Here is a 27,895-nt window from a genome sequence, read left to right as displayed (position 1 = left end):
TATAATTTCACCTATCACAGATTTGAATTTGTATGTTCCATTGTTAGAACATTCAGGCTTTGACAAATTACTCAAAAACCCTTTACACTAACAACAAATGGTTTCAGTTTCAGAGTTTTTGAATTGATATTTGGATTGGAAACAATTATGTTACTCTTATGTAACATTCATACGTACTAAATGATTTGGCTCTTGCTCTCTCAAGAATCCCCAAAGATATAAATCCAGCGATCAACTTTGCATTAAGAATGGTATTGCTCAATGTAAAATTCCACACCTAAGCCTATTAAAACTCTTATTGTTAGATATTTTGAGGAATAAGGCCCAGAAACAGAAGATAAAATATGTGGCAGGTAGCTTTAATATAAGTAGACGTATATAAAGAAGAGATATGGTAATGACCAATGTATGTATGTGTCTGTCACACCTCACTACTTATATACCAATCTGTTCATTATACAAGGACAACTACTAACTTGATTGTATAGTAGGTAGTCACCAACCCTTCATTTCAACTTTCTTTTCTGAACCAAGTAAACATACCAGTTTCATTTAGGTCACTATATCTATATATTTTACATTGGATATCGACTTTATTTTAAAAAACATCAGGTAAGTTTACAGTACATGTATATTTCGTTGATTAATGAAGTAAGCTGAAGTATGCGTGTGAAAACTATACCTTTAACTAGCATCTTTTAGCTAATAGGTAGTACTGTAACAATCTACTAGCTATTTGCAGACTGTATACAGACAAATATTCAAAATGAAATTTTGTTCTTATTTGTCTTCAGGTACGCAGAATTTGGTGATTCTATGAATTACTTGTAAAATGGCCCATGTCTGGTACTGACATTGGCAACTGTTAAAGCAGACATCCAATGTGTTTATCATCTGTTTGAATTTTCATCAACTCACAAACAATTTATTCAAGGCCCTTAGCACTATTTAAGAGTCATCCCAATTTGTAAAGCCACACAGGTTGAATCTGCATGGGCATTAATGTCTTTTGAAAATTTTTCTTTTTTCTTTCCTGAATTATCCATATTCATGAATCAGGAAACTTTCACAAGCTGGCCAAGATCAAAACACTATTCTTTCAAGTTTCCATTGGTAGTTGAAGAAAAATCAGATGCCATATATTATGTGCAGAGCATTCAAATATTTTTCTACTAAAAAATTTAACTCTGAACATACTTCATTTATTTATCCCTACTCAAAACGAAATGTCAACTGGAAAATGTTAGAACATTTGTTTGGTTGGAATTTCAAATGATTGTACTGACCTTAATGAAATGTTGGTTTTTTATCATGGTGTGTTTACGTTACTGTAGATTTGTTTACTTGGTAGGGGGTCTACAAGATGCAACATCAGTTCATTAACATATAACTAAGTTTCTGCCGTAAGCAACAATTTGAAATAAATAAATTCACTTTTATGTGCAAAAGAAAATTTTTATGTAAAAATATGAATGGAGTTTTACAACCCTATTTTTCTGCATCAAATGGGCTCAGGTAACGACAGGTAACTCCATAAAGTGTGCAATGAGGGAAATTTTTCCAAAACAGCATCATCAGTATTCTCTTTTTCGATTTCCAACTGTCAAGAGATCTTTAACGTGCACATCCTGTGACACACGGTGCCTCGGTTTATTGTCACATCCAAACGACTAAGCATTTCCCCTCTGACTGGCATCCGAATGTTTTACCTATTTTTATACTTTGGTTAAACTCGAATTTGTATATTTTGTTAATATGGGCTATATGAAAAATTAATGAATGTATTAAGGCATGAAATATTGAAGTCATATAAGTTTCAACTCCCATTATTACATGCAGAGATGTAAATATGATATGAAGGTCAAGTGATATTATTATATCATTATTATTATTTATAACATAATTTTTATTAACTCATGTATGTTGCATAATGTACAATATCCATTATTATAATATAAACTGATTTTTAGTTACTGTACACTTTAACCAACTTGATATTTCAGATGAGTTCAGCAGGCACTATTCCAGTGTCACAACTGTTACAGTTAAAAGATGATGAGTTTGATACCACTATTAAAGATATGGGACAGAGGGTGAGTACATTTCACAATTAGGCTACAATATTTATTAAGGCCAGGAAATCTCAAGTCGATTGATTTTTTATTGTTAGGTGTTTACGTTTTTTCATTAGCCACATTAGATTTGACACACATCATTACAATGTTCAAATGCAATTTTATTTCACATGATGATTGATTGAGGATAGGAAATATTTCTGACAGACTTTGAACAAGTTTGATCTTCGGAAACAAAAATCATTGCAAAACACACAAAAGACTTTTTGTCACATAAAAAAAGCTTTTTAGGCCAAAAGTCTGTTGTATGTGTCAGGCATTTAGTTATATTTCCAACCTTGTCTTCAAAACTAAAAAAGTAAGCAATATATAGGAATCGTATGAATGTTGCCGAGCCAAAGGTTATGAAATGTTTATTTTTCCAAACCCAGGTTTATTCTGTTTTCTTTGTCTCTGCATCACCATACCATATAGGCCTATTTTATTCATATTTGATGTAAATAATTTAATACTAATACCCAATTTACATTAACATACTCTACAGTTGATGTTTATATAATACATTAGTAATGTCATTAGCATATATACCTGTAATTTACAATTCAAGTAAAACTAAACATGTATATATTTGTATAAACAAACAAGATAGGTATTTTATAATATTCAGGACTGTTAGTGTCACAAGTACATTTTTTACATCTCCTAAAATAGTCTGTAGTTTGTCATCTTTCTACATATTTATCATATCAATGTCATAGTTAAAATAATATGTTAGGTTGAAGTTTGAGGTGAATCAAGATGGTCAACAACCAGTAACTAGTAACTAACACAATAAAGATAAATATGTCGCTTTAAAGATTATTAAACCTGTACATTTCTTGATATTTGAAATGGATAATATCCATGAACTAGACTGTAAAAGTTTAGAGGTAAAGATAGAGCAATTCCTACACCTTAAGTAAAGATGACATGATGGATATGAAAGTTTTTAGTTGTAACTTATGGCAGAGTTACTGTAGTAAAAATCTTAACTCTTTAAACAATAGCACCTCTACCAGCCATCTTATTACATTCTATATTTTACTGAAGTAAAACTGTTACATAATGTCATCATCATATGCTCTAACCCTTTGAACACTGAGTGTGAATGGAATAAAACATCATATTATACCCAGACCTTCAAGTTATGAACTTACTGCAGCCACTAATATTGGATAGGTTAAGATATATTACCTGGAGGTGTATGAGGTTTATTGTATCCAAAGGGTTAATTTATTTCAGGAATAATAGTATCACAAATATATCATCATCATATAGCACATTGATTTACTATTCATACTATTATTATCAAGAAAATAGTAATAAGCTTGACATTTGCTCTATATAGTCTTGGTATAACTTTTATGAGTGCCAAAGCTCTAGTTGTCTTGCAACCTGTTGAATAACTTGACACATTCAACATGGAATAGATACTGGTAGTAATGAAGGGAACTAGTAAGAATTAGGACAAAGTCTTGTTGACATGTTATATTTATCAACATATATACAATTCATTAAGATAGGTCAAATTAGACTGAATCAACAACTTCATATGTACTTCAACCTGTACTTACCTTCTTCATCAGGCTGAAATTATAACTGTAAAGCATGGTTTAAGCGTAAAACCTCAATTTAAAGCCCAATTTACACCAGGTTGATATAAAGCATTCTGTTCTAGGTTCGGACCAGAACCTGATAAAATGTGCCCGTTTACGTTACAGTAGACTGGTGGTCTGAAAACGGTCTTTCAGTTGTAGGATGAATGAAAAGCATTCTTGGAATGGTCATTTGTAGAACTCTTCTTGAAGAAGTTAAAATTTACCCTTGTAGTAACCCTGATGTAATCGAAGACATCTGGATGTAATCAACAATTTCACTGAATAATGACGAAATTTTGCAGAAAAAGGTGAAGGTCACTTGTAAGGAATGCGCAGGAAATTGTTCTCGGAGCGGTTAGTGAACATTGTTCTGTTCTAAGAATCATTATGAGAACAGATAAATTGTGTAATGTAAAAGGGGTTTACGAGTCAACTGTTTTTTTTCAAGTTTGTGATATTTTCAATCACTTTAGTTCATGTCTTACAGATATATTTATATATTTATCCAGATATTTGAATCCCGTTGTATCTAAAATACTTCTGTATTGGACAGTTTACTTCATTGATTTAAAGAAAATAGTTATCGATAGTTTAAATATAAACAAGACCATGCACTGAACATCAGCCAAATGGTAGGCCAAATTTCTCTTGAGGATTAGTAGCAGTCAATCAGTCTTAATCAATGTTGGTCAAAAGCCTGTTCTCATTTTGACTGATCTTTATTCAGTTTAGAATTCAAACCCAATAGAAGGGTTTAGCCAAGGTAAGAAGATCCGTATGAATTGTGTTTTCTTTCCCAGACGTAATGGTATCGCGAGAAAAAGAGCATGTTTACTCTTTTGGAAACACCTGATGGTACTTCTCTCTGAAGAAGTCCACAACATACAACTTCTACTCTCGATTTTGCAATACTTTGGACGATTTTGATCGATGAAATTGTTTTGCTTGTACTGATTTTTTATGATCTGATTTATCAGATACCATCTCATTCTTTATTACCCTCATTCTCGCTGTATACTCACTATTATTTCATGATCTTGGCCAGTGCTCTTATAAGACTGTGTTCTCATCACATTCTAACACCATGATTATACTAGTGTTTGGTATGATCATTAACAGTAGATATGTTATCTAACTTATCTTGCATGGTCAAGCTTTATTTCTTTGATAGCATTGTGGTCAGGCTTGGTTGTGATTGGAGTAAGGAGGTTGTCAGACAAATGTTCAGACTTTTACTTGAATTTCAGTTATCATTCATTCTTTTTTCCTTTTCTTATTTGGGTTTTTGTACAAATACAAAATACCATGAAAGCACCCTATCTGTTAGATATCATCCCCTCTCACTCATACAGTTAGAAACAAATGTTCCGATTTATAAATTTCTAAAGTTTGGTATGATCTGAAAAATGCATGCCATGCAGTTAACAGTTACAGTCTTTGATATTTAATGGTGATGTTGTATTAAACTTTTTTAATATTGATTAAAAATACAAGTTGTGGCATAGTTGTGAATATTTTAAATGTTTATATAAAATGGCTGGTTTGACCAGAAACACAATCTAGATCAGCCTAAATAAATAAAGTCCTAATCTAAACATTAGTCACTTTTGTTAAGTTGTTCAAGTCTAGTTAAAGATGTGTGGGGTTGTCCAGGTAAACAAAGTTGTCAACTGTGACATAGTCTCCAATCATTACAAACAACTCAATGTCAGTGTAAACCAACTTATATTCCTAAAGGTTAACTCAAAGGTTACTAGTATTCCCTCACACTTTTCATAGATTAGCCAAATATTTTCTCGACCAATCACTGTTAAATTTTGTTGGGCAGTTCCCTAAATAAACTATACTATACGCCCACTATGTAATTTGGAAATACAACTCTTGCTGTATTATTAATTATACTTTGGCCACAGTCTTTGTCAGTTGTTTTTTTCTATGAAATTTAGTGTGTAAGGTTATATTGAGATCTTGGAAGGTTCGGATAAGGAACTACTTTCGCTTCCTTTTTTCTTTTCAGAATCTCATGGAAGCCATTACAGGACTGCAGAAAGAGATGGCCAAAGAACAGGAAAATTTTAACTCCATGTCAGAAGAGTTGAAAGGATTCAGGGATCGTAACTCTCGTCAATATAAACAAATATCAAAAGACTTGATGGCTTCACAAACTAGATTAACATCTCTTATGAATAAAAGCATGAAATGTTTTGCCCAGGTAAGAATGCCCCCCCATCCCTGATTCCAGCCACAATCATCCTGCTGAACATTCATTACCGTTTTGTTGATTTGGTTAATGACAAATGTTACTAAAACTAGGTGTAATCAATGTGGTAGAAATTAAAACCCATTTATGATATATTAGGGACATTATTGATATATTCAGGTATTTTCATTTTATCTGATTATCAAAATTTTCTCTGAAATTTGTCATTTTGATTCCAAAAATTTCTGTTAGTTATCGTAAATCAGAATCAGGTTATTTTGGATGCTTTGCCCTTGAGATCTTTAAACTAAAGATAAGTTATTGCCCTTGTGTTTCTGTGTTTGCATTTAACAAATTTGCTCCATAGAATTAACATTTTGTGTTTAGCTTACTAAAAGCTTGAAATGCCTTGTCAGCTTTTGCTATTGGTTAAATTTAAGATTTCCTGTAAGATATAAAATATTAAATGAAATATTCAAAATTTAAATCATTAACAAATGAGCCTTTGCAATACTTTACAAATATTAATAAATGATTATCATATTCTAATTACAATATATCTTCTCATGAATATTCATAAGGATATTACTTTATTGTTACTTATCTTGATATATATTATAACATTTCTCTTCATTTTATACCTGAGTCTGAATAATTGATTTCTTTATCATATATTATATCTGAATAATCTAATGCTTTTGACATTTTTGATTTGATAGTTCAGATTTATGAAAATTTGTTAAAGAAATATAGTCCTAGAGTACAGTCCTAGGTTACTGTATGATTATACAATTTAGTAGAAACAACCTGCATAAAGAGTCAAGTTTTCTCCTTGAGACAAGATGCATATCTGAATGAACGTGCCATATCAAATAACTATTCAAATAATTCAAATGAACCTTGCAACAGATTTATGTTCTACAAAGTGTTGTTGAAAGTTAGTTCTTGGACTATATAATTTAACTCAATTATTACTAAAGTACATAATGCAAAATTGGAAAGCTATCACATTTTCTTATAGATATGCTTCATATTGTAGATTTATTTCAAAATATTTCATTTTTGGTCTGATTCACATGAACAATATTTCACTTATCACAAACCAAAATCTTTATAGTCTAAAAGTAAAATTGACTTCAAAGTTATTGTCCATGACTGTGAAATGTCAGAAAATGTGATTTTCTAATCTCTTAAGAGTTGAATTAATTTTATAAAATGATTGTTTTCCTAATTAGAAAAAGGTGAGAAAAATTTACCATCACCCCTCAATAGAAATTGGGTACTTGTTTATTTTCATTTAGTAGAACAATTTATTTTACGTTGGTGATATGCTTTTCTTCTCAGATATCTATTATAATGCTGAGATTATGTCAAGATTCTGTTTGCATTGTGGACTTGGCATGTTTTGTTAATTTTCAATATTGTACCAATGATGGTTGGCTCTATATACAGAAAATGCCACAGATAGTCCAGAAGCGAAGCCCAAATTTTGTTTACTGTCCGAATTTTATTCTAGATGAGTGTATATATTCTTAAGTTACCCTCACACCTAGTGATCAACAGTTGCGTATGGTTACAAACAAGAATAGTGTTCATAAGTTTCAAACACATCCTCCTGCAACTGAGTTGAAAGTTGCGATCGAAACTCATGAACACTTTCATTTTTTTCAACCATATGCAACTGGTAATCGCGGTGTGAAGGCACCCATAATGAAAGTTGAAACTGACATTTTAAGATCATATCAAATGTCAGAATTCAGACATGAGTAATGAATGAGAAAAAACTTTATCAAAAGATCTGGATCTTAAATTATTAAAACAAATTTTTATTATGTCACTGAAATTCTGTTGACTTAAATAGCATAATCACAAAATGCCATTCTGGAAGTCAAACATCTTTTTTATATCTATTTTCTTTATACCTGATTTGGTACTATATTGTGTTTTTAGTTTGTTTTAGTTTGCTTTTTCTAATCCCTTACACGCTTTTTTCTGCTTTTTTGTTTCTGTAGCAAAATCTGCAGCAGGGCAAAGATGGCATCACTGTGAAAAGACGGAATTCGGCAAAAGGCACAAATCCAAATTCACCCACAAAGATTGTACAACGTAGCCAATCGATGTACATCCCACAAGAACCGAACCTCACCCTCAAAACAGTTGCACCACCTGAACCCAGCACAATCCGAACAGGATCGAATCAAAACATCAATAGAATATCTGTAGTCAATTCCAACCTGAAAAATACCCACAATCCAAGCAGTAAATCAACTAGTAATATTATTAGAGTTACAAACCCTAATAAACCCTTTAAAATTTCACACAATTTCTCCCCAGTGAGTTCCCCTTCAAACCCACTTTCACAAAATTTGAATAACTCTTCTGTAAAGAAGTCAATTTTGTTTAATTCAAAACCGGATGAAATGAAAACTTCAATAAGCATTGCATCTAAAAATGCTGTAATTACTTCCTCTCCTGCAAATTCTTTGAGTGAGCAATCGTATACACAGAATAATTCTAATAATGATGAAGCTGAAAATTTATCAAGTGTCAGAAGATTGGCTCAAAGCTTTGGAAATTCAAAACAACCCAATGCTCCCCCAAGACCAAATCGGTCCACAATTTTAAATCGTAATTTTTCAATATCAAATCAAAATTTATCTCACCCTCAAAAGGTAAATGGAGTTCAGAGTTCACTTCAAAATGGAGATATAAGCTCTCAACAACGAAAAGTAGTGCAGCAATCTGTGAACATTAGTGGGAAAAACAATATGGTTCAGTCACGACCAGTTTCTGTTTTGAATTCAAGGGACACAACTCCTCAGAGACAAAATGTTGAATTGATTCCCAAAGCTCATAGTGTACAGAATTTAACGTCAGATTCTAATGATAATGTGAAAACAACTTTAACTGTGTCTTTTGGCAACAAAAGTGAAAATAAATCAAAAGATGTGCCAAAAACTGATTTGAAAAACTCTGAAAATCGTCACAGTTGGTTTGGACAAAAAGGAGATTTGTTGAGTGAAATTGAATCTGGGAAGATTGGAAACAAATTGAAGCCAGTACCAAAAACAGAAACTAAAACAACCGTACCTGTATCAAATCAAACACAGAACAATACAACAGTGAATAGTTCAGTAACAATTAAAACAGTATCATCAGCAGGTAGGTGATATTTTATATAGAAAACAGTCATACATTATCAAACTGTCAGAGTAAACTTATATTAAAAATAATATCATATCCTTTTACAATACCCAGATCCATAACATATTTAACAAAAAGTAATAGATTTATACTCCATCAATTCTGAAACATTAGACAATATATCTTTCCTTAGAATACAATGAAACATTTTACCAATTTACACAATGAATAATCCTTAATATCAAAATAATCGCTAAACAGAAACTTAATATCATAAATTTACAGGTGCACATGCTTTAATATCACAATCTTCCCTATTAGTCATTGATGTAGAATATTAATACAACATAAAGTAACTGAATACTTGTCTAAGCAATCTATCTGGTAAAAACATACATCACATATAAATATGAAACATTTTGGTTTCTCTTAATTGATATGAAACATCAATATTTACATATTCATAGGTAAAAAGAAACCAGAGTAGAAAAGATGCAAACAATGACAAAATTACATTTCATTGCAAAAAGATTGATTTTCTGCTGCAAGTCATGTAGTGCTTGTTCAAATTCAATTTCATCAAGGAGGTATGTTTTCTATCAAAATTTAACATTACTATCTTAATTTTAATCAATTATATTCTCTGTGTAAAGCATGCATTAGCGTCTCAAACAGGATTCAATTTAGATTAAAAAATTTGATAAGCAATTTATCACACTAAATTTTGGTTTGAATTTGTTAAAAAGTAGTAAATTTACCTCAAGGTTATATAGTTGCCACATTTCTAGATTTTGTTACAAATTTCTCATGAATAACATACATATATATATATTTTTTAATTTTGGCTAATCATATGAAATATTGGATTGCAAAAGGGATCATTTTGAATTGTAAACGCATTAAAGTAAGTAGAATGATTCTCCAGACTTAAACACAGAATAATTAAAGATAGCTGACTGATAGATTAATAAAGGTGTGTATATATATATAAATAAAATAACTGTATAAAGTCAATAATGTAAGATACAAGTAAAGATGGTGTGATGTTTACCTGTTTATCAAGGTCAAGGTCTCTAGAATAATCAAATTATTTATTGTTATCCAATATCTTGACTTAATACTATTCATTGAATGTATTATAGGATTCTTATAATACCTTTATTGTTAAGCAAGATAACCTTATTCACCCATATCTTATCAAATACGAAATATCTATGTGATTATACATCACCATTTATTGAGAATTTTTTCATGAATCTTGAATTTTATTACAAGATTCTTTAGTTTCTTCAGGTTTTTTTTTTCTGTATTCCACATTAAATTTTGTTTTAGACAGACGAAAGCTATTCAGACCGAAGAACAATGTTAACATGTATGGACAAACTTGCAATGTAGTGATTAGAATTTGAAGTCTTGAGATCTTGTAAAGTCATATATTCTCTTAAGATGTCATTGGTCAACAATATTTCAAAATGATATCTATAAATACATTGGTAATATTATTGGAGTTGTATAAGGGACAAATGTGTTAAAAATGAATAAAATATCACTTTAACCATGGATAATATTACTGTTCATTAGTATACAAACATCATAGAGTAATATCTATAATTTGGTCATAAAATATCTTTTATAGTCTAATTAATGGTAATAAATGGTCATTTACTTCATTAATAGATAATAACTGAATAATGAGGTCATTTTTTGACCTTTGACATCATTAGTTCCGACTACTGACCACAACGGTACTCGGTTATTGTTTTCCTAGCATGTTAGTGAAGCAGAGTTCCTGGAAATTTCACATCTGGTGAACTAAAAGAATTGATTGTGGTGTGACTTTTAAACATTTGTGCTAATTCTTCGAGAATGTGACTGTGGCATTAAAATTACATTACAAAATTTATCAGTTCTGAGAACGGTTCTCAGAACGAAATGGATTATTTTCATTTATGTAAACGGTCGAGCGTTTTGAGAACCTTTCCAATTCTTGCCTACCTCGGGGAGGTGTTCTCATAACGGTTCTCAGAATGGACTTGATAAATTGGTTTAATGTAAACAGTAAACATTCCAAAAAAAGCTTTACTACGCATGCCTAACCAGCAACCATCACCTTTTACCTCGGAATTTCGTCATTATTCAGTGAAATTGTTGATTATACACCCATATGTCTTCGATTGCATTATGGTGACTTTTAACTTCTTCAGGAGGAGTTCCACAGATAACAGTGCCGAGACGCGTTTCATTTACACTACAACTGAAGAACTGTTCTCAGACCAATGGGCACATTTAATCGGGCCTGGTCCAGACAGAGAACAGATAAAGGGGATATCAGTTATATTTGTAAAGCATAATTGTGAAATCACATGCAAGGTGAAAAGGCATCTTAATCAAATTAGGTGCGATACAAGGCTGCTATCAAGGCTATCAAAATATCTTTGAACTGTTGGTTTTAAGTTTAATGATATAGAAATGCTATGAATATTTGTTATGATCTTTAATATGATTTATTAGAGAAATATTTTGACAATTAATTGTTGTTTATTTGTTTGGAACACAGCATTTATGGAAAAGATAACAAAGAAATATTGTAAACAGAGAGTGATGGTACAAACAGATGGCTGTAATTGTACCCTTTTCATCATAAACTGTTCATTTTCTCTTACAAATTGTAAGACTGTAAAATTACCATAATTAGTTCATGAAACATAAATGTACTAAAATAAATCTGAAATTTTTGAAAGGAAGCTTTATATTATCATATTTTGCTATCAGATAACTTAATCATATTGATCTATTCTAGTAGGAATGTTTGTAGGAAGCAAGTCAAACAATGTTATATTGACCAAGATTAAAACATAAACAAACTCTTGTGGGGTGTGAAAAATAATTCATCTTATCTTCTCTCCTGACTGTCTCTCATTTCTCATAAAAAATACTCACTTGTTTAGACAAGTGTTTTTGATCAGTTTATTATGGTACCGTTTTGATCCAAGATTTCCTTGTTCCGGTACTATTCAATTATTTACTAAATTATTTTCAAAAACAAAGTCATTAAATGAATATCAGCTTTTAAAAGGTCAAATATTTCAATGGCAACTGGTTTCTCATTTGGTTTCTTGTAGAATATAGTTTGATAATAAAAAACAGTATGATTTATTGTAGAAACTAGTTTGATTGTTTGTAGAAAATAGTTATTCAATATACAAAAATAGTTTGCTTACTAAAGAAACAAGATGGGTTCATTGCCAAAAATAGTTTGATTAGATGTTGAAAATAATTTGATTAGATGTTGAAAATAGTTTGATTAGATGTTGAAAAAGGTCAGATGTTGAAAATAGTTTGATATAGTTTGATTAGATGTTGAACATAGTATGGTTAAATGTAGAAAATTGACTTCATTAGCTTGTTGAAAAAAGATTGCCTTTTGACATATTAAGGTATCTTGTCCAAAACAATAACTTTTTGGTGACAGAAGTGAATTTAAAACAATTTTTCTCCATAATTCATATATTATAACAAAACTTTTACTCAAAGATCAATAAGAAATTGATTGACATATCTGATCAACACGACCTGGTAAAATATTGATCTGATGGACAGGACTGGACATTGATTTAAATACCATCACACTTCATACTAGACTATCAACATGGTGACATATACAGTAAGATTTTTAAAAACATCATTATATTTCTGTTTTATTACTCTGTAACATCATGTACTAATATTTAATCACATGATTGTATTTCTCAATATATTGTTAGTGTGGAAGTGTATTTTGTCAAAGAGAGGAATTAAGTGACAAGGATTTATGAAAATATCGTATTTGTTTAAGTCCTGTTCAATCTAAATAGATCAATATGGCCATTAGGTACACTAAATTTGACTTTCTCTGATTGACATGTGTTGAACTTTCAACTATATTGTTACCTGTGTTTTTATATAAGTATAATCTATTATAAATAAATGGTTATATATAGTTAATGGGTGTTATTCTTGTGTACAAATGTATAATTAAATCATATCTCTTGTTATTGTTGCTGGATATTTAATGTATATAGGAACATATTACTAAATGGTAATATTATTAGTATAAGTATATGCTTGAGTTAGAATATTGCCCCTGTCACCTGTCTTACCATATTAAAGGCATATTGTCCTCTATATAAGAATATAATTTTTTAATTGAAATATCCTTCAAGAGTGGTTGTAATTAAACACACTAGTGTTGAATTATGAAAATGAAATTCAACTATTGTTACTTTAAATTTTAATTCAAAATATATACGTGGAAATAATTCTATCACAAAGACTTGTTGTTGGAAATTTTGAATTGATTAAGAGACTGTATGCCTTTAAAAAAATAAATTGTTATCGGTTGATTGAGTATAAGTAATAAATCACATAGTGTGACTGACATTCTAAACATAACTTGACCTAGGCCAGTTGTCATTTCAATCACAATACTAGGTAGATATTAGTTTCTATTGATGCATTTTTATGGTCACATTGTTACCCCCTTTACACTGGTAGTATAGATATTTACATCATATTTCCAGAGAACACTGTCAACAGACTTGAAACTGAGCAATGTAGAGGAGCTCAAATTGATTTTATCTTAATCAAGCTTAATAAGAATTGAATCTCAGCCATATGTATCATTTTTCAGGATGGAAATCCACATCAAATTTATCTACAAATTAAATAGAAACATACCAAGCAAGTATCAATGGCAGTCTAAGTTTCAAGGCGGTTATCCACATCTTACAATGAAGACATTATATTTGTAATTGTGAAGTTGATAATGCCCTGAAATCTTAGCTGCTTTTCACCTTCACCATGATCTTTTAATTCAATTGCAGACATGAAGGACACCAGATTTTCATTCTGAAAAGGACAACATACATGAATCAGAAATTCGTCAAGGGTTATTTTAAATGTGATAAATATATTTTCATTGATGCAAGAGATATTGGTTTTCCAATGCTTGTATAGTTATTTATGTTATTAAAGTTATCCAGGTGTTATAATATGATTACAAGATATAATACAATAATCTCTGATAATGTACCTAATCCCAAGGTAAATGGTTCACTTTATTTACTGGTGTTTGTCACCAATAAAATTTTGTCAGATTATGGATAAAAAACAGAGTCACCAACAACAAAAATCACAAAATAATCTCGATTCACTTTTTATTCAGATTGAATGAATTTAAAGAAATTGCGCTTATGTTTCTAATGTAGATGATGGTCTTTTGGAAATGTGGTTGGTTAACTGAATTAGTCACTTGCAAGCTGCGGAAGATTATTAATTATTTTTCTTTTTCCTATATTATGAACTGTAAATGTAAATATGCAGATAAATTATGATACTGTATAGTAATTAGGTCAAATAGTATACCATATATTGTAATTTACATGTGAATAGGAAATAGCTGAGGTGTATATTGAAATAATAATTAAAACTGTATCTATATACACCATCTGTTACCTAGGTAAGTATTCATTCAATAATTGATTATAATTTTTTGAAACATGGTGGTATGGGCATTTTCACTATATTTTGTCAGTGACATTAGAATTTTTTAAAATTGACTCCTGATTTTATTTGTCAGCTTGCAATATCAGATTTTCTCTCTAGATTTTTTTGGTAGACAGATGAGTTCTCCTTTAAAGTCATACTATTTGGACTGCAGAAAACCACCATAGTGCCAAGCAATCTTTAAGCTAGTTGGCACTGACATTGTCGATGTATGTGAATGTTTACACCCTCTGACACATTTTAATTGTCATATTGTCATGTTTGTGATGAATTTCTACATGAGAATCTATATGAAACAGATGTTTGTAATTATTCAATATACATAATTATTAAAATAACAGACATGATGGAATATATTAAATACATGTATCATTTAATTATTATATCCTACATTGTTTCTGCTTCATCTACATTGTTTCAGCATTGTTTGAGGTTGTTGACAAAAGGTAATGTACAAAATTATTTATCAACTGCATTGGTCTGTCTTTTTGAAAAATATTTTACTAAATGGTGTATATGATAGCCTTATGAGTTGAATAGATTTAATTTATTATATAATTTATGAAGGGGTATTACACATGATTGTGGTTCATTTTTTGCAGTTTGTCCTTGAAATATAATGTGCAACATGTGTAGGCCTACCATTTATTTAAAATTTTGTCAAAGTTTTAAGGAACTAGTTTATTATGATATTTTATATGAAAGTGAAAGTAGAACAGACATTCTGTTAATGATATGAGAGGTGTTACCTTGATACTGGGTGTAGAGGTCAGGTTGATCAAAAGTTAAACAGACCATGAGGAAGGTGTAATAAAATCATCTAATTCCTGAATACATCTCATTTCATGATCCTGAATATCATTATTGCCAGTATGAGTAATGGTTCTATATTGGGACATCCCTCAAATACCTTTACATAGAATATCACTAGAATTAAATGCTCTTGGACTGAATCTTAGGGCACATGAGTATGTAATCTGCAGATTGAATGAAAATATAGTGCCTTTTTGAGTAAAATAAATATAACTAGCAAAATAATGGACTAATTTCTGACTATTTACAAATTCTGTGTAGCCTAATTACTGTGTTGACCATCTTCCAGATAAGATCAAAATATCTGAGCGTGTCAAACTGTTACAGATTTGATAAAGTATCTGTCACACAATTGAAGGCACTTCCTTTAAAACTTTCATTGTTAAGTTTGTGATGACATTGTTTTGTGCAGATAATTAATATGTTTCACATGACAAGGGCGTTTAACATTATTACATATTCATGCTTGAATACCTGCATATAGTGTACTAAAAAATAACACAGTGAAAAATGAAGAATAGAAATGATATTGTTGACATTATTTTGCATGGTCTTTAATATTTATAGGTAAAGTATATAAACAAGGTCCAGCAAATAAAGGACTTTAAATCTATTGAAATAGGGATCTAGAATATGAATATGTTGATAATAGAAAGCTAACATAAAGAGAGATATAACTAACTGTTTAAACTATATCAAAACATTGAATAATTCAATTTATTCAGTGTAGACAGAGTCTAATAAATATATACACCATTGATCAGTTTAAGATAGATGGTAGTGTGAAACACTCTGAGTATACCTGTTTCGAATGAGACAGTCAGCACAATACTTTTGTAGTAGACATTAAACGAAATAAGGATTTGAACTGGAGCTGAAGGACATAAATGTTATAGGTAAACAAATGATCTTATGCTTAGGGACAATAATGTTCATCAGTAGAGTCAGAGGTCTAATGGTGGTCTCTCTGGAAAGATTGAACCCAGACACAGAGTAGCATCCATTTGAAACGACTTCAAACTTTCATTGTCAGTCTTTAATATTTGATTGATAAAGACACCTAAATAGATTCACTTCTTATCCAATTCAAATTATTTGTCAGATTGTGTTGATGTTAGAGATATTTGAATGTGTAATTGTAGGTTTTCTCCCTGTGATAGAAATCAGACAATTTCAGATTATGTGATAGCTAGTCTATATTGAAAAGCTTGATTTAAATATTGACTATGTATTATAATAATATGTTAAAGTTGTCTGTTCAGTATAGTCAATTATTGTAGTTGTCAACAGGTTAAGAAATAAGTAACAACTATCAGGTAAATATACCTTGTTTAGTATATATCTTTCCAGATTTATTTCCATATAGCTACTGTCTCTATTTCTGACCATTTGTTGTACTTTTGTCAGGGGTTCATATGGTTGAGTCTGAAAATTTTTCTCAAAATGTTATTTGGAATTGGATAAAGATAACAACATGTATTGTATGAACTTGTTTATATTGTTTACTTTAAAGTCCAAACCAATTTGGAGATAATGAGAGTTCTAATTAGATCATTGTTAATGACTCTATATAATTTAAATGAAAATATTGATCTAATAGCAACTTTTAATGGTAGCAGAGTTTTTATTGATGAATATATAAATCAATTCAATTTTATGAAGAATCTTGGGCAGTTACATATTTTACTTTTTTGAAGTAGTCTTATCTCTTAAGTCAGAAATGCTTTCTAGGTGCAGTGTGCTTGGCAGAAAGTGCTTACTCTTTCCACAGAAGAAACAGACAGGCTTTTACTGAAAGATTTCAATAGATAGAGACACCTTTGTGACCCCAGTCTCATACCTGACAGGCCAATAGATCCAAATCAAGAGCTATTGTTGAATCTACAGTATTCTGAATATAAGATTGAGTTTGTGTAGGTGTCAATATATTGATTGATAGATATTCTTGTTATTTTATTACCATATTTATATTGGTATATTTGTCAGAACAGGACTACTTTGACCTGTTAAGATCTGGTCATTTTCCTAGAGATATATTATCATATGTGTCAAATAGGTTTGCTTTGACCATAGGTTTTTATGGGTCACCATAACATGTTTTATTGGATGTATTTTTTATAGCCAATACTATGGTCAAAGGATTGCAAATCAACTTGCTGGGGTCATGCCATGATCGATTCATTGGATAGTAAATTTTGCTGATGTTAAAAAATAGAAATCAAAAGTTTGATTATTTTTGTCAATACTAAGTATCAAGGATATTAGTGTGTAAAAATACCATGATGTTTTTCACAAAAATAGCTTGATAATTTCAAGAGAAAAAAGAAAATAACAAGTTTTTAGGTCATAGACTGCAGTTTGAATATCTTATCCTATTTTATCTGAAGATTTCAATACAGGTGTTGTTTAAACAATGACTGAATAGAAAAGATTCAATTTCACTAAGGTAGTTTTGGTGTAAGTAAAGATTTAAACCTTCTTCTGAATTCTCCATTGTTTCCGTCTGAATGAGTTGTGTCCTGCTTTTATGAACCTGATTGATCTTACGAAATCGCCATGCAGTGTACAATGTTGGCAGACAGCATATCTAGCCTTTTTCCATGTCAGCCCCATTGACCTGCATCACTGGCAAGGGGAAACTGGGTTAATAAATTTGAATGTATTATTTCAACCTATGCTAGGATGATAGAAATATGAGGCTATGTGAGATGTGCTAATTGTGTATGAATAGTGTAATCTAATAAACTCTTATTTTGAGTCTTTATAATTATGCCATAATTTGACTATTTTTAAAATGTCAGTTATTCAGTCAATAAAGTTTCTTGAATATTTTTGACCATGTTATAACTAAGATTATGCTGTAAGCCTCAATAAAACCTCAATTATGAGGTTCAAATAAGTTTTTGTCAACTCATTATTGGAGGTCAAGTTAAAAATTGACATAAGTTTGAAACGAAGCCAAGAATTTTATCAAATATATATTATGTAGGCACATGTTGTAGTTACAGTAAACATAAAGACTTTTCAAACCCCTATTATAAATATTATGAAAAAGATCGCACAGAAAACATAATGTATTATAAAAGGCATGTTTACGCCTAGTTAGCTATAAAAGATCTTTTAATATTGCGAAGTTAGAAGAAGTGGGGTGATATACCTGGACAAAACTAACAAACACACTGACAAAATGAGGAATATGAATACTGGTATTAATATTTGGACATATTTAAGGTAGATATATTATTATGTTTGATGGTGATGAGAATGTAGTATCATAAAAGCACTGACCTAGGTCACAAAGTAAAGATTCATAATGAATAAAGGTGCAAGTTAAAGGTTAAGATAATAAGATACGTTCCCTATGTTAGAAAAATTAGTTTCTGTACAATCTAACTCAAGATATTTGGAAAGAGGTTGTATATTCAAAGTAATTTTGATACTTTGTGGTTTGGGAGTATTCACTGTTAATCTTGTGTCAAAGTTAAAATATAAAATGCATTATGTGTGTTTACTTGTCACTCATGAAAATCATTGTCAATATTGATTTATTACTGCACCTACATACAGGTTATATGTTGATTGATGTAATGGCATTTCTCATACTTGAATATTCGCTATTCAAGATGTCGTCATTATAAAAAAGTTTGCTAGTATATCAGACGGCTTAGTTGGTCAAGAAGGGGTTGAGAAAGCTTGATATGACAGGTTTTGTTTTGTTTAAACCTCATTTGTTTCAAAATAACTGGTCATTTTAGTAGTTTTATGAACTGTACATGACAACTACATTAAAAAAACACAACTAAGTTGATGAACTTGGTTATAAATGTCTAAGTTGCCAGAAAAATTTGACATCTCATGTTTTAAAAGGACATCCAAATGATATAAAAAATTTTCTTACTGAGCGCCAAATTTGTCAATAAATTATTAGGCTTATTGAACAAAATTGTTTCATGCAAAACAACACAACATGAAATGTCTACCATGCATGAAGTATGTTATGCCTGAGGGCACAGCACATAAGATTGTGCAATTTTAGTATAGAAATTTATTAAAGTGAAAATTGATGGATAATATTACAGTTATAGTAAGAAATCTTATCAGTCTTGGCTCATCTGGTGGACCAAATTGTTTTGATGGACAGGTTGTATTTAGAGGTTGATTGCTCAAGTGAAGAGTAAAGGAGGTGTTTAGGATGTATTAATGTGTGAAGATTATAACCTGTGTATGATTTATTGGAAGATTATGTTAATGTTAAGCTCTAAGTGGTCGAAGTTTCACCCTGTATTATAGGGTTGCTTTGATGTCAAGTGGGCCATTATAGTGCAGCATGGTTGAGGAGTGTTTAGTGGTTGATATAGAAAGAGTAAAAATGGGCTTACTTTATATTCAGTGCAGGCAGGTACATGTAGGTGTTACTATTATTTAATGCATATCTGTAGGAGGACGAAGGAGTTTTTTTCTTTGCTAAAGGATATTTCCAATAATGATTTAAAAGATGTTATTTAACTTTTATTTTAGGTTAAATGATGCAATTTGAAGCTAGACACATCATAGCAACATACCATATATTGTAGAAATGAACTAACATGATAAACAACCACTTGGAACAATCACTCAACATTGAACTGATATCATCAAGTACTGCTGTTTAAAACATACCTTTTCCACTATTCGAATATTGGGTATCTAAACAACATTTGTTATTTGCATATAAGAGCTAATCTCTGATGTAACTTGTTGAACGTTTTCTATGGATTATTCTGGATTATTAGATTTCTATGTGAACTGTGAACTTTGATTAAGCTGAGAAGGAAACCTTCATCAAAAACTTAGTTAGATTTTGACAGAGAACTGGACATGTTTAATACAAAATTGAATGAAGAAGGAATAGATTATAAACTAGTGGTCCATGAACTCAACATATTCAAAAGGGACCTTGTCAAAATGTATTGGAGCAAATCTTTAATATAAACTGTGATATTACTAGTAATCTGTTAAGAAGTATATAGAACAAATAGGACTCAATATAAGTTAAAAATATATTACTGATTAGACTGCGAAAGTAAAAGTGTCTGAAACTCCAGTATGGTTCCCGGAGAAGAGTTAAATACAATAAATTCCAGTTTATTTTGATAACAATCAATTGTGATAAAAAGTTCGGTGGAATATATTTGATTATAACAAAATATACAATATGGATCGTAAACCTCCCAGTGGTTCCAGACTCTCTGATTATGAACAATACAGAATGAAGAAGTACAGGGATCATGCACGTTTCTTGCGTCCGAAACGTGAGGTTATATATGTGGACGGTGATAGACAATACATTAACACTTATGATGCGATGTTAGATGATGCAAATTCTCCTTTTGGACGTAACTATATTTTAATGAACGCCTCACCGCGTGGAATGTTACATGTAAATCGTAAAAAGAACACTGAACATGATTGGGCTCCACGATTAATTAAGACAGATTTCAATATGCCAACCATACCAAAACGTGCTATGTCTAGTATGGACTTGCGTAGATCAGAGACTTACACCTCAGCTGAAGATTTACGCTACCACAATGTTCGTAAGGCTGGTAGTTTTGATGACCTTCTGACCAGAGAAAGATATTTTTCTGAAGTAGCACCTTCAGAAAGTGGTATCAGTGAAATTGATTCTATATTTGCTATTGATGATGATTCTCAATCACAAAGTTCTATTTGTAGTGCAGATAGGTCATTCTGTTATAGTGAAGTAGAAGAAGGACATGACCGTCTGGATGTTCTAGATGTAATTGAGGAAAATGAAATGGCAGAAGATTCTGGTAACCATGGAAGTGAATCTTTGTCCTGTATTACTAACACAAATCGCCGTCTGTCTCAAGGTCAGATCAATGCTGGTATTTTGACTGAAGAATTGCTCAAATTGAAAGAAGCTCAAGAACAACGAAGGGTTCGGAAAACAGAAGACATTAAAGAGTATATCGAAAATAATAATGCTACAAACAGAAACTACAGTACAACTTCATACGACTCTTGTCTTGGTGACAGCATACGAACTGACACCGACCAATCTGAATACAGTGAACATGGTAACTACAACACCAATAATCATGGTTTTAAATCAGGACGTAAACTGACCTATTCTACAGACAGTGGGATTGATTCACGACATGAAAGTTATAAATCACATCATGACTCTGAAGACATGGTGACAGCATCTGTTGAAACAACATACCTGTCTGATTTACCTGGTGTTTATGAACATGAACAAAGGAAAAGTGGCGAATGGTGGAACAAAAATGACTTTTCTCAAAAGAAAACTGTTGAAAAGTCAACATTTACTCCTGATAAACATAAAGATACTTTGACATTTAAGTCAAAATCTGAGGATGACAATGTGACTACAACAGTAGAGACTATTTACTTGCAAGATGGTGACAATTTACAGTATCTTGACAATGAAACTGAAACTGTTAATATTGAGTGTGAATCGGAATGCAAACATAATGACTCAGAAATAGTGCAGAAATCAATAGAAACTGACTACAGTGAACAGACTGAAAATAAATTTCAAAGGTCAGGGGAAAAATTCATAGCTTCCACCCAAATCAATTCTGTGATTGAAAATAATAGTGAAAACATTGAAGAAATTACAACTGAAACAATTCATTTTGGAGATCAAAGTGTTCAATTATGTGATGAATCACCCATTAGTGACTCTCAACCACATAACTCATGTGAAATTTCAATCAATACCCAAATGGTCAGTGATACTGTGTGCCAAATGTCAGAAGATAATTTGTTTACCAAAGAACATGTATTAAACACACACGAAAACTTGAAGTCCATAAACTTAACCAGAGCAGAACAAAATCTAACATTTTCTAACCAATCAGAGTTAAGTTTACAATTCAATGATGAATTAGAGCTAGCAGACGACAGAAACTCTGTGTATTATTCTCAGAGAAATATTGATGGAAAGCCTACACACGACACAGAGACAACTGTCGTTGTTTATAATGAAGCTGAATGCACGAGCACTAGTGTAGTGAGTACTGAGTTAACTACAAACCAATTTACTACCAATATCTCTTATGATGAGAATATTTTGGAGGGAAAAGTTGAAGAGAGTAATTTAAGCCTAGGGGATAACAGACATTTTACTGATCACTCAGGTAGAAATGATGAGATAAATACTTCAACAGTTTTATACACAGATATTACTACACAAAAAACTCTCGGGACAACTCAATACAAGGAGACCATTAAAAATAGTGCAAAGACAGGTGATATTATTGACAGTGAAGATATTTTAATTCATGTTGAAAAGTTTGATATTGTGGATAGTGTAAAAGACCTTGAAGAAAATGGTGAACAATTTATTGACAATGTGAAATCGTTTGAGCAAGTGGAGAAAAGTGTAATTGGAAATTGGAATGAGGACGTTGTTAAGGTAGGCGTGGATCGTAAAGAGTATTTTATTACTGAAGTGGTTACAAGTTTACAGGCTAACATATCAAAGAAGGACATAAATAATGTTTGTTTTGATCTAGTGACTGACATTAGAGCAGATAAACTATCACATCACAACCCTATTATTCTAGATTTTCCTTTTACAGAAAAATATATTGATAGATGTGAGAATTTTATTGACCAATCAGATGATAGAGTGTTAATTAGACATAATACTCTAGTTCATCAATTGTTAGAGCAGGTCGATTCTTCAATTGATTATTATGAGTGTAGTGGAGAAAATGTTGATAGTAAGGAGATAAAAACTGATTATATTCTAACTAAAGATAGAGAAATAACACTAGATTCTGACAATATGGCTGAAGGACAGGATTATAGCTGGACTAAAGAAAGAGAGGGGGTTTACGAAGAAGAAGAATGGGATAATTTAGAGGATTTCCGGCCACAAAGACAAAGTGGAGTAAAAATCAATGTCATTAAAAATAAACTTCCTATCTTAACCCAATATAAAATGCAGACAATTAGCGAAAATGATGAGGTAGATTTGGGCCAGAGTTCATTTTCTGACATGTACGATCCAGATTCTGATAGAGACTCCAAGGTGACCACTTCTGTGACTCACAGTAATGGAATTGAAATAAGTATGATAAAGACTGAACAGATGAATATTGCCCAATATCGTGTTGCACAGCAGAGTTTAGATGTATCAAGTGTACAAGATGTGAATACTTGTGAATTGGAAGAAGCTGCTCCCAATGTACACACCAGTCCTAGAGCTAATGCTGAGATTACAGAAACCTCCACACCATTCTTTAATAGATTTTTCAAGACCACCTATCATCAAAATATCAACAGCAGTCAAGAATTTCATCTACCTGTTGCTACAGATATAGATATATATTCTAGTAGACAGCACAATGTGCATTATAAAAACTTAAAATTAGGTGAAATTGGAAATGAGAATATGGGCAAGACATTTCAGTTTGTTTGTGACAGACCTAAAATTCCCATAGAATGGACTCAAGAACAAACACTGGAATCTAAATACATGTCAACAGAAAATAAGTCGAGTGAGAGGATTGATTTTGCCAATATTAGTCACATTTCAGAACCTGAAAGTCCATACAAAGCATCTTGTAGTGCTGAGGTCAGTCTGCTGGAGGATTCAGGTTACATGACTTATTTACATGAGGATTCTCCCAAACAGAGCTTACTAGACATATCACATGACTCTGATAGTTCAGCATATAGATCAGTTTGTACAGCAGAAGTCAATGTTGAAATACCTGGTGAAGAAGAAAAGACCGAGACTATGTTGACATCTAAGAGTGGAGTATCACTCTCTCCATCATCTGAAATCAGTGAGACTGAGAGTGGGTACTATACCTTGACAAGATCTGGTAAATCTGTTGTTTCCCGACAAGACACTACGGAAGACATGACCAGTTTTGTTTATGAGGACTCAGATCATTCTTTGTATAAAGATCAGATGTTTGGTGTCATGAATGAAGAAAGTAATGTCCAATTTGAAAGAATCCAATCTCAAGAGGACATTACAAGTTATTCTGAAACCTGTCATGCCACTAGTCACGATACAAGTTCAGAATACTTGTCCGGGACCACCATCAGTAGGAGGGATTTCAACAGGATTGACTCAAAAGAAGCTACTGCAGACACATTGCAAGAATTCATTGACTTTTCTGAAAGTTTGGGGAAATCTTTTGAACTTGAAGAGCAGAAACTTCTCTCTGAGATTGAAAGTTCAGAAGAAACCTCTTATGTATCTGCAGGTATAGTAGCCAGCACTGCTTATCTTTACACTGAGGCTGCAACCAGCAATGAGCAAAACAGTTTCAAGACGACAGTCATTGAAATTTTTGATTCATCTGAGGATCTGACTGGATGTATTGAGTTTGAAGTAGACGATGATGGAACTGGTAGAAATAGAAGGAGATCAATTTTGGACATTACTAAAGCTAGATCGACAGAAGATTTATGCAGAAATTTGGCTGCCGATCAGGTTTTTACATCTAGGAAATATTCTGTTGATGTGATGGATGTCCAAGATGGATCTAGACTGGGAATAAGAAGGGTCAGATCCACAGAAGACATGACTAGTTATAAACTATCTTCTGAGAAAACTGAGTATTCCTACACAATGTCAGAAATGAAAACACACCGTGAAGAATCTGGTGCCCTGTTACATAGACAACTTGAGAAAGCCAATTCAACTGAAGTTATCACTAGCTTTGAAAACACTTCTGAAGCCACTCAACTATCAACAACCACAGAATTACATACTTCAGGAATGGAACATGGTGATCTTAAAGCTTTCAGAACCAAACAAATTGAAAAGGCCGATTCTACTGAAGATATCACCAGCTTTGAAAACACATCTGAAGCAACTCAACTGTCAACAACCACAGAATTACATACTTCAGATATGAAACAGGGTGATCTTAAAGCTTTAAGAACTAAACAAATTGAAAAAGCCAACTCAACAGAAGATATCACCAGCTTCGAAAGAACAACAGAAATCACAGATAACTCCCAATTATATGACAGTCAGCATGCTGGTTTAAAAAATTCTAGGTCACTAAGGAAACAAACCAATTCTCAAGATGATGAATATTGGACCACTACAACCACCACAACTGAAACTACAACCACCACACATCATCCTGGTGAAGAATGGAGAACAGACACAGAAACTATTGACATCAATTACCACTCATCTCAGCATGATGATTTACAATCATCTACTATGCAAAATATTGAACAAAACACAGAAAACAGAATTGAAACTGCTAATAGCATCAACTATCATTTATCCCAACATGATGAAATTGATCATACTCATCATGGAATTGAAACAACTACCAAGATGTTGCAGGAAAGACAAGCACCAGTTCTTAAATTGCAACACCTAGACAGTCAGTTAGAAAGTGTTGACACTATTGAACTTCTCAAATCCTCAAAATCCTTTGAAGGAGGTTTACAGCAACTATTATCATCTGAAGGTGGAATTGACCATAGTGAACAATTTGAATCTATGACTGATAAAGATCGAAATAAAATTCAAATGTTTATCATTTATCAAGATTTTGCCCAGATGCGAGAACGTTCACGATTAAAAAGACAATTAGGACTGTTATCAAAACAATTTGAAAGACTAGATAGTGTGGACAATTCAGACAAATCTACTCAACTGACCACTATAGACTCATTTCTAGATCAATTTTTGAACAATCTTCAAGTGTCTGAAAAGTTGGAAGTATTAAAAACACAGTTTAAGAAAGTGACAAGTTTTAGGCCTGTCCAATATTATGATGACGATAATGAAATTTATATTCTGATGGAGAAATTTTCTCAGATTTTACGTGAATTAGAATTACATCGTGATGACAATAAACTAAGTGCTAAATTAACTTACTGTCTCAATTTTCTTAAAGCTAAAACTATAGATGGACAATTTGACTCTCTGTGTGACTTTGTTTGTGTTGAATCTCAGAAAGAAGATATGGAACTATTACAGAATCACCTGTGTTTAACTAAAGAGGGTGATTTTGGTTCTCGTAGATTGATGAAATATTTAGGACGTGGATTCTCTACTGATATGAAAACAATATGGAGACCTAAATTACGGACATGTTTACAAACTGTATGTGAAGATGTAGAACTGGATTTTAACTCTGTATCAATTACACCTCATAAAGATGAAAATACTGGTAAACCATGCTGTGAATTCCATGGAACTGATAAAGGATTATTAGCAGAACTCAATCTATGGTCAAACCAAGATTCAGTTAATGATTTGTCACCAACATTTGAACGTAGGGGAATTATCAACTGATTTCTAAATTTAATTACTGGTTGAAATATACACACCCTAAACAGCTTTTTATTTGAACTGGCTTGTTTCAAATTGATTACACTGCAGTAAATTTTTATGTATAAAATATCAGATAATTAACTTGCTAGTAATAAATGTTTATCTAGGTTAAAATAATTAGTATAATTAAATCAACCAGTATGTTATTATAGGTAAAAGTAACAGGTGTATAAGGTTTAGGATAAGTAAAATAAAATTGTAGGTCACCTATTTCAATATATACTCAATCATTTAATGATATCTTCAGGCGTTTTCATTATTACTATATTTCTACTAAATATTGCTTTACTTATAAAACCATATTATACATCCATTTTCAAACTTCCTTTTTGAATTCAGACTAACCTATGTGATTGGCTATCTGTATACTGTGAAAGAAAAGTTTGAAAATGAGCCTAGTTTTAGTATCAGAATTTTAAACTCTAGAATCCTTGAAACATCTGGTTGATATGTAGAACTTGTCTAATTTATGAATTATTTCTAATGTGTCAATCATTAATATCTGTTTATCATCAACATTATATGTGGCAGCTACTTTTACAAATTAATTTAAGTTCTTTTTGCTCATTTAAGATTAGATATAAACCCAATGTCTTAACACACCTAATCCAGGCCTTAACTGTATATTAATAATGAGATTAGGTTAATCTGTGAAATGTAATAGGATACTAGATAATATTATCCTGAATAGGTTACACCTTAAACTTTGTCCTTCAAAAATAGACTTGAACAGTTATCTAATACTTCATGAATATTATATTATATATATATTATAAACTCAAGTTTAAACAGAACTGAATATTAACCCTTCTAGAGTTGAATTACATCATGAATATTGTATTACCGGTAGATATTGTTTGCAGATTGTTTGTGTTGTATTGAAATATTGTTGTTTAAACTATAATATTCGGAGCTGATAATCACAAGGAACTGTAAACACAAATTGATATTATCCCATGTAAATTTTCATACAATAATGTAGAAAAAAATATATTGGTATTTGTCTCTTAGTGTTACATGTCTCAAATGATATTATACATGTATTATATATTATGTTTCATTGTTATGCAAGCTATAGATGTAGAGACCAGATTATTTTACCAGTCTGCAAAATTGTTATTTAGCT

General features: G+C 31.4%; 2 protein-coding genes across 2 annotated transcripts; both read left to right on the top strand.

The window, feature by feature from the left end:
- Nucleotides 1-344: 344 nt before the first annotated feature.
- On the top strand, nucleotides 345-9,397 carry LOTGIDRAFT_164585 (hypothetical protein; the record flags this gene model as incomplete). The annotated part of the gene is made up of 5 exons (XM_009061118.1): nucleotides 345-353; nucleotides 2,004-2,093; nucleotides 5,730-5,924; nucleotides 7,925-9,074; nucleotides 9,342-9,397. The coding sequence occupies 5 exons, from the start codon at nucleotides 345-347 to the stop codon at nucleotides 9,395-9,397; spliced, it is 1,500 nt and encodes a 499-aa protein (XP_009059366.1).
- An 11,210-nt stretch (nucleotides 9,398-20,607) lies between these two features.
- LOTGIDRAFT_164584 (hypothetical protein) lies at nucleotides 20,608-26,730 on the top strand (the record flags this gene model as incomplete). Its single annotated transcript, XM_009061117.1, has 1 exon — nucleotides 20,608-26,730. The coding sequence occupies one exon, from the start codon at nucleotides 20,608-20,610 to the stop codon at nucleotides 26,728-26,730; it is 6,123 nt and encodes a 2,040-aa protein (XP_009059365.1).
- Between the last annotated feature and the right edge of the window lie 1,165 nt (nucleotides 26,731-27,895).

The sequence above is a fragment of the Lottia gigantea genome (genome assembly GCF_000327385.1).
Source record: "Lottia gigantea unplaced genomic scaffold LOTGIsca_46, whole genome shotgun sequence".
NCBI classification, from domain to species: domain Eukaryota; kingdom Metazoa; phylum Mollusca; class Gastropoda; family Lottiidae; genus Lottia; species Lottia gigantea.
This window is presented reverse-complemented; position numbering and strand designations above follow the sequence as displayed.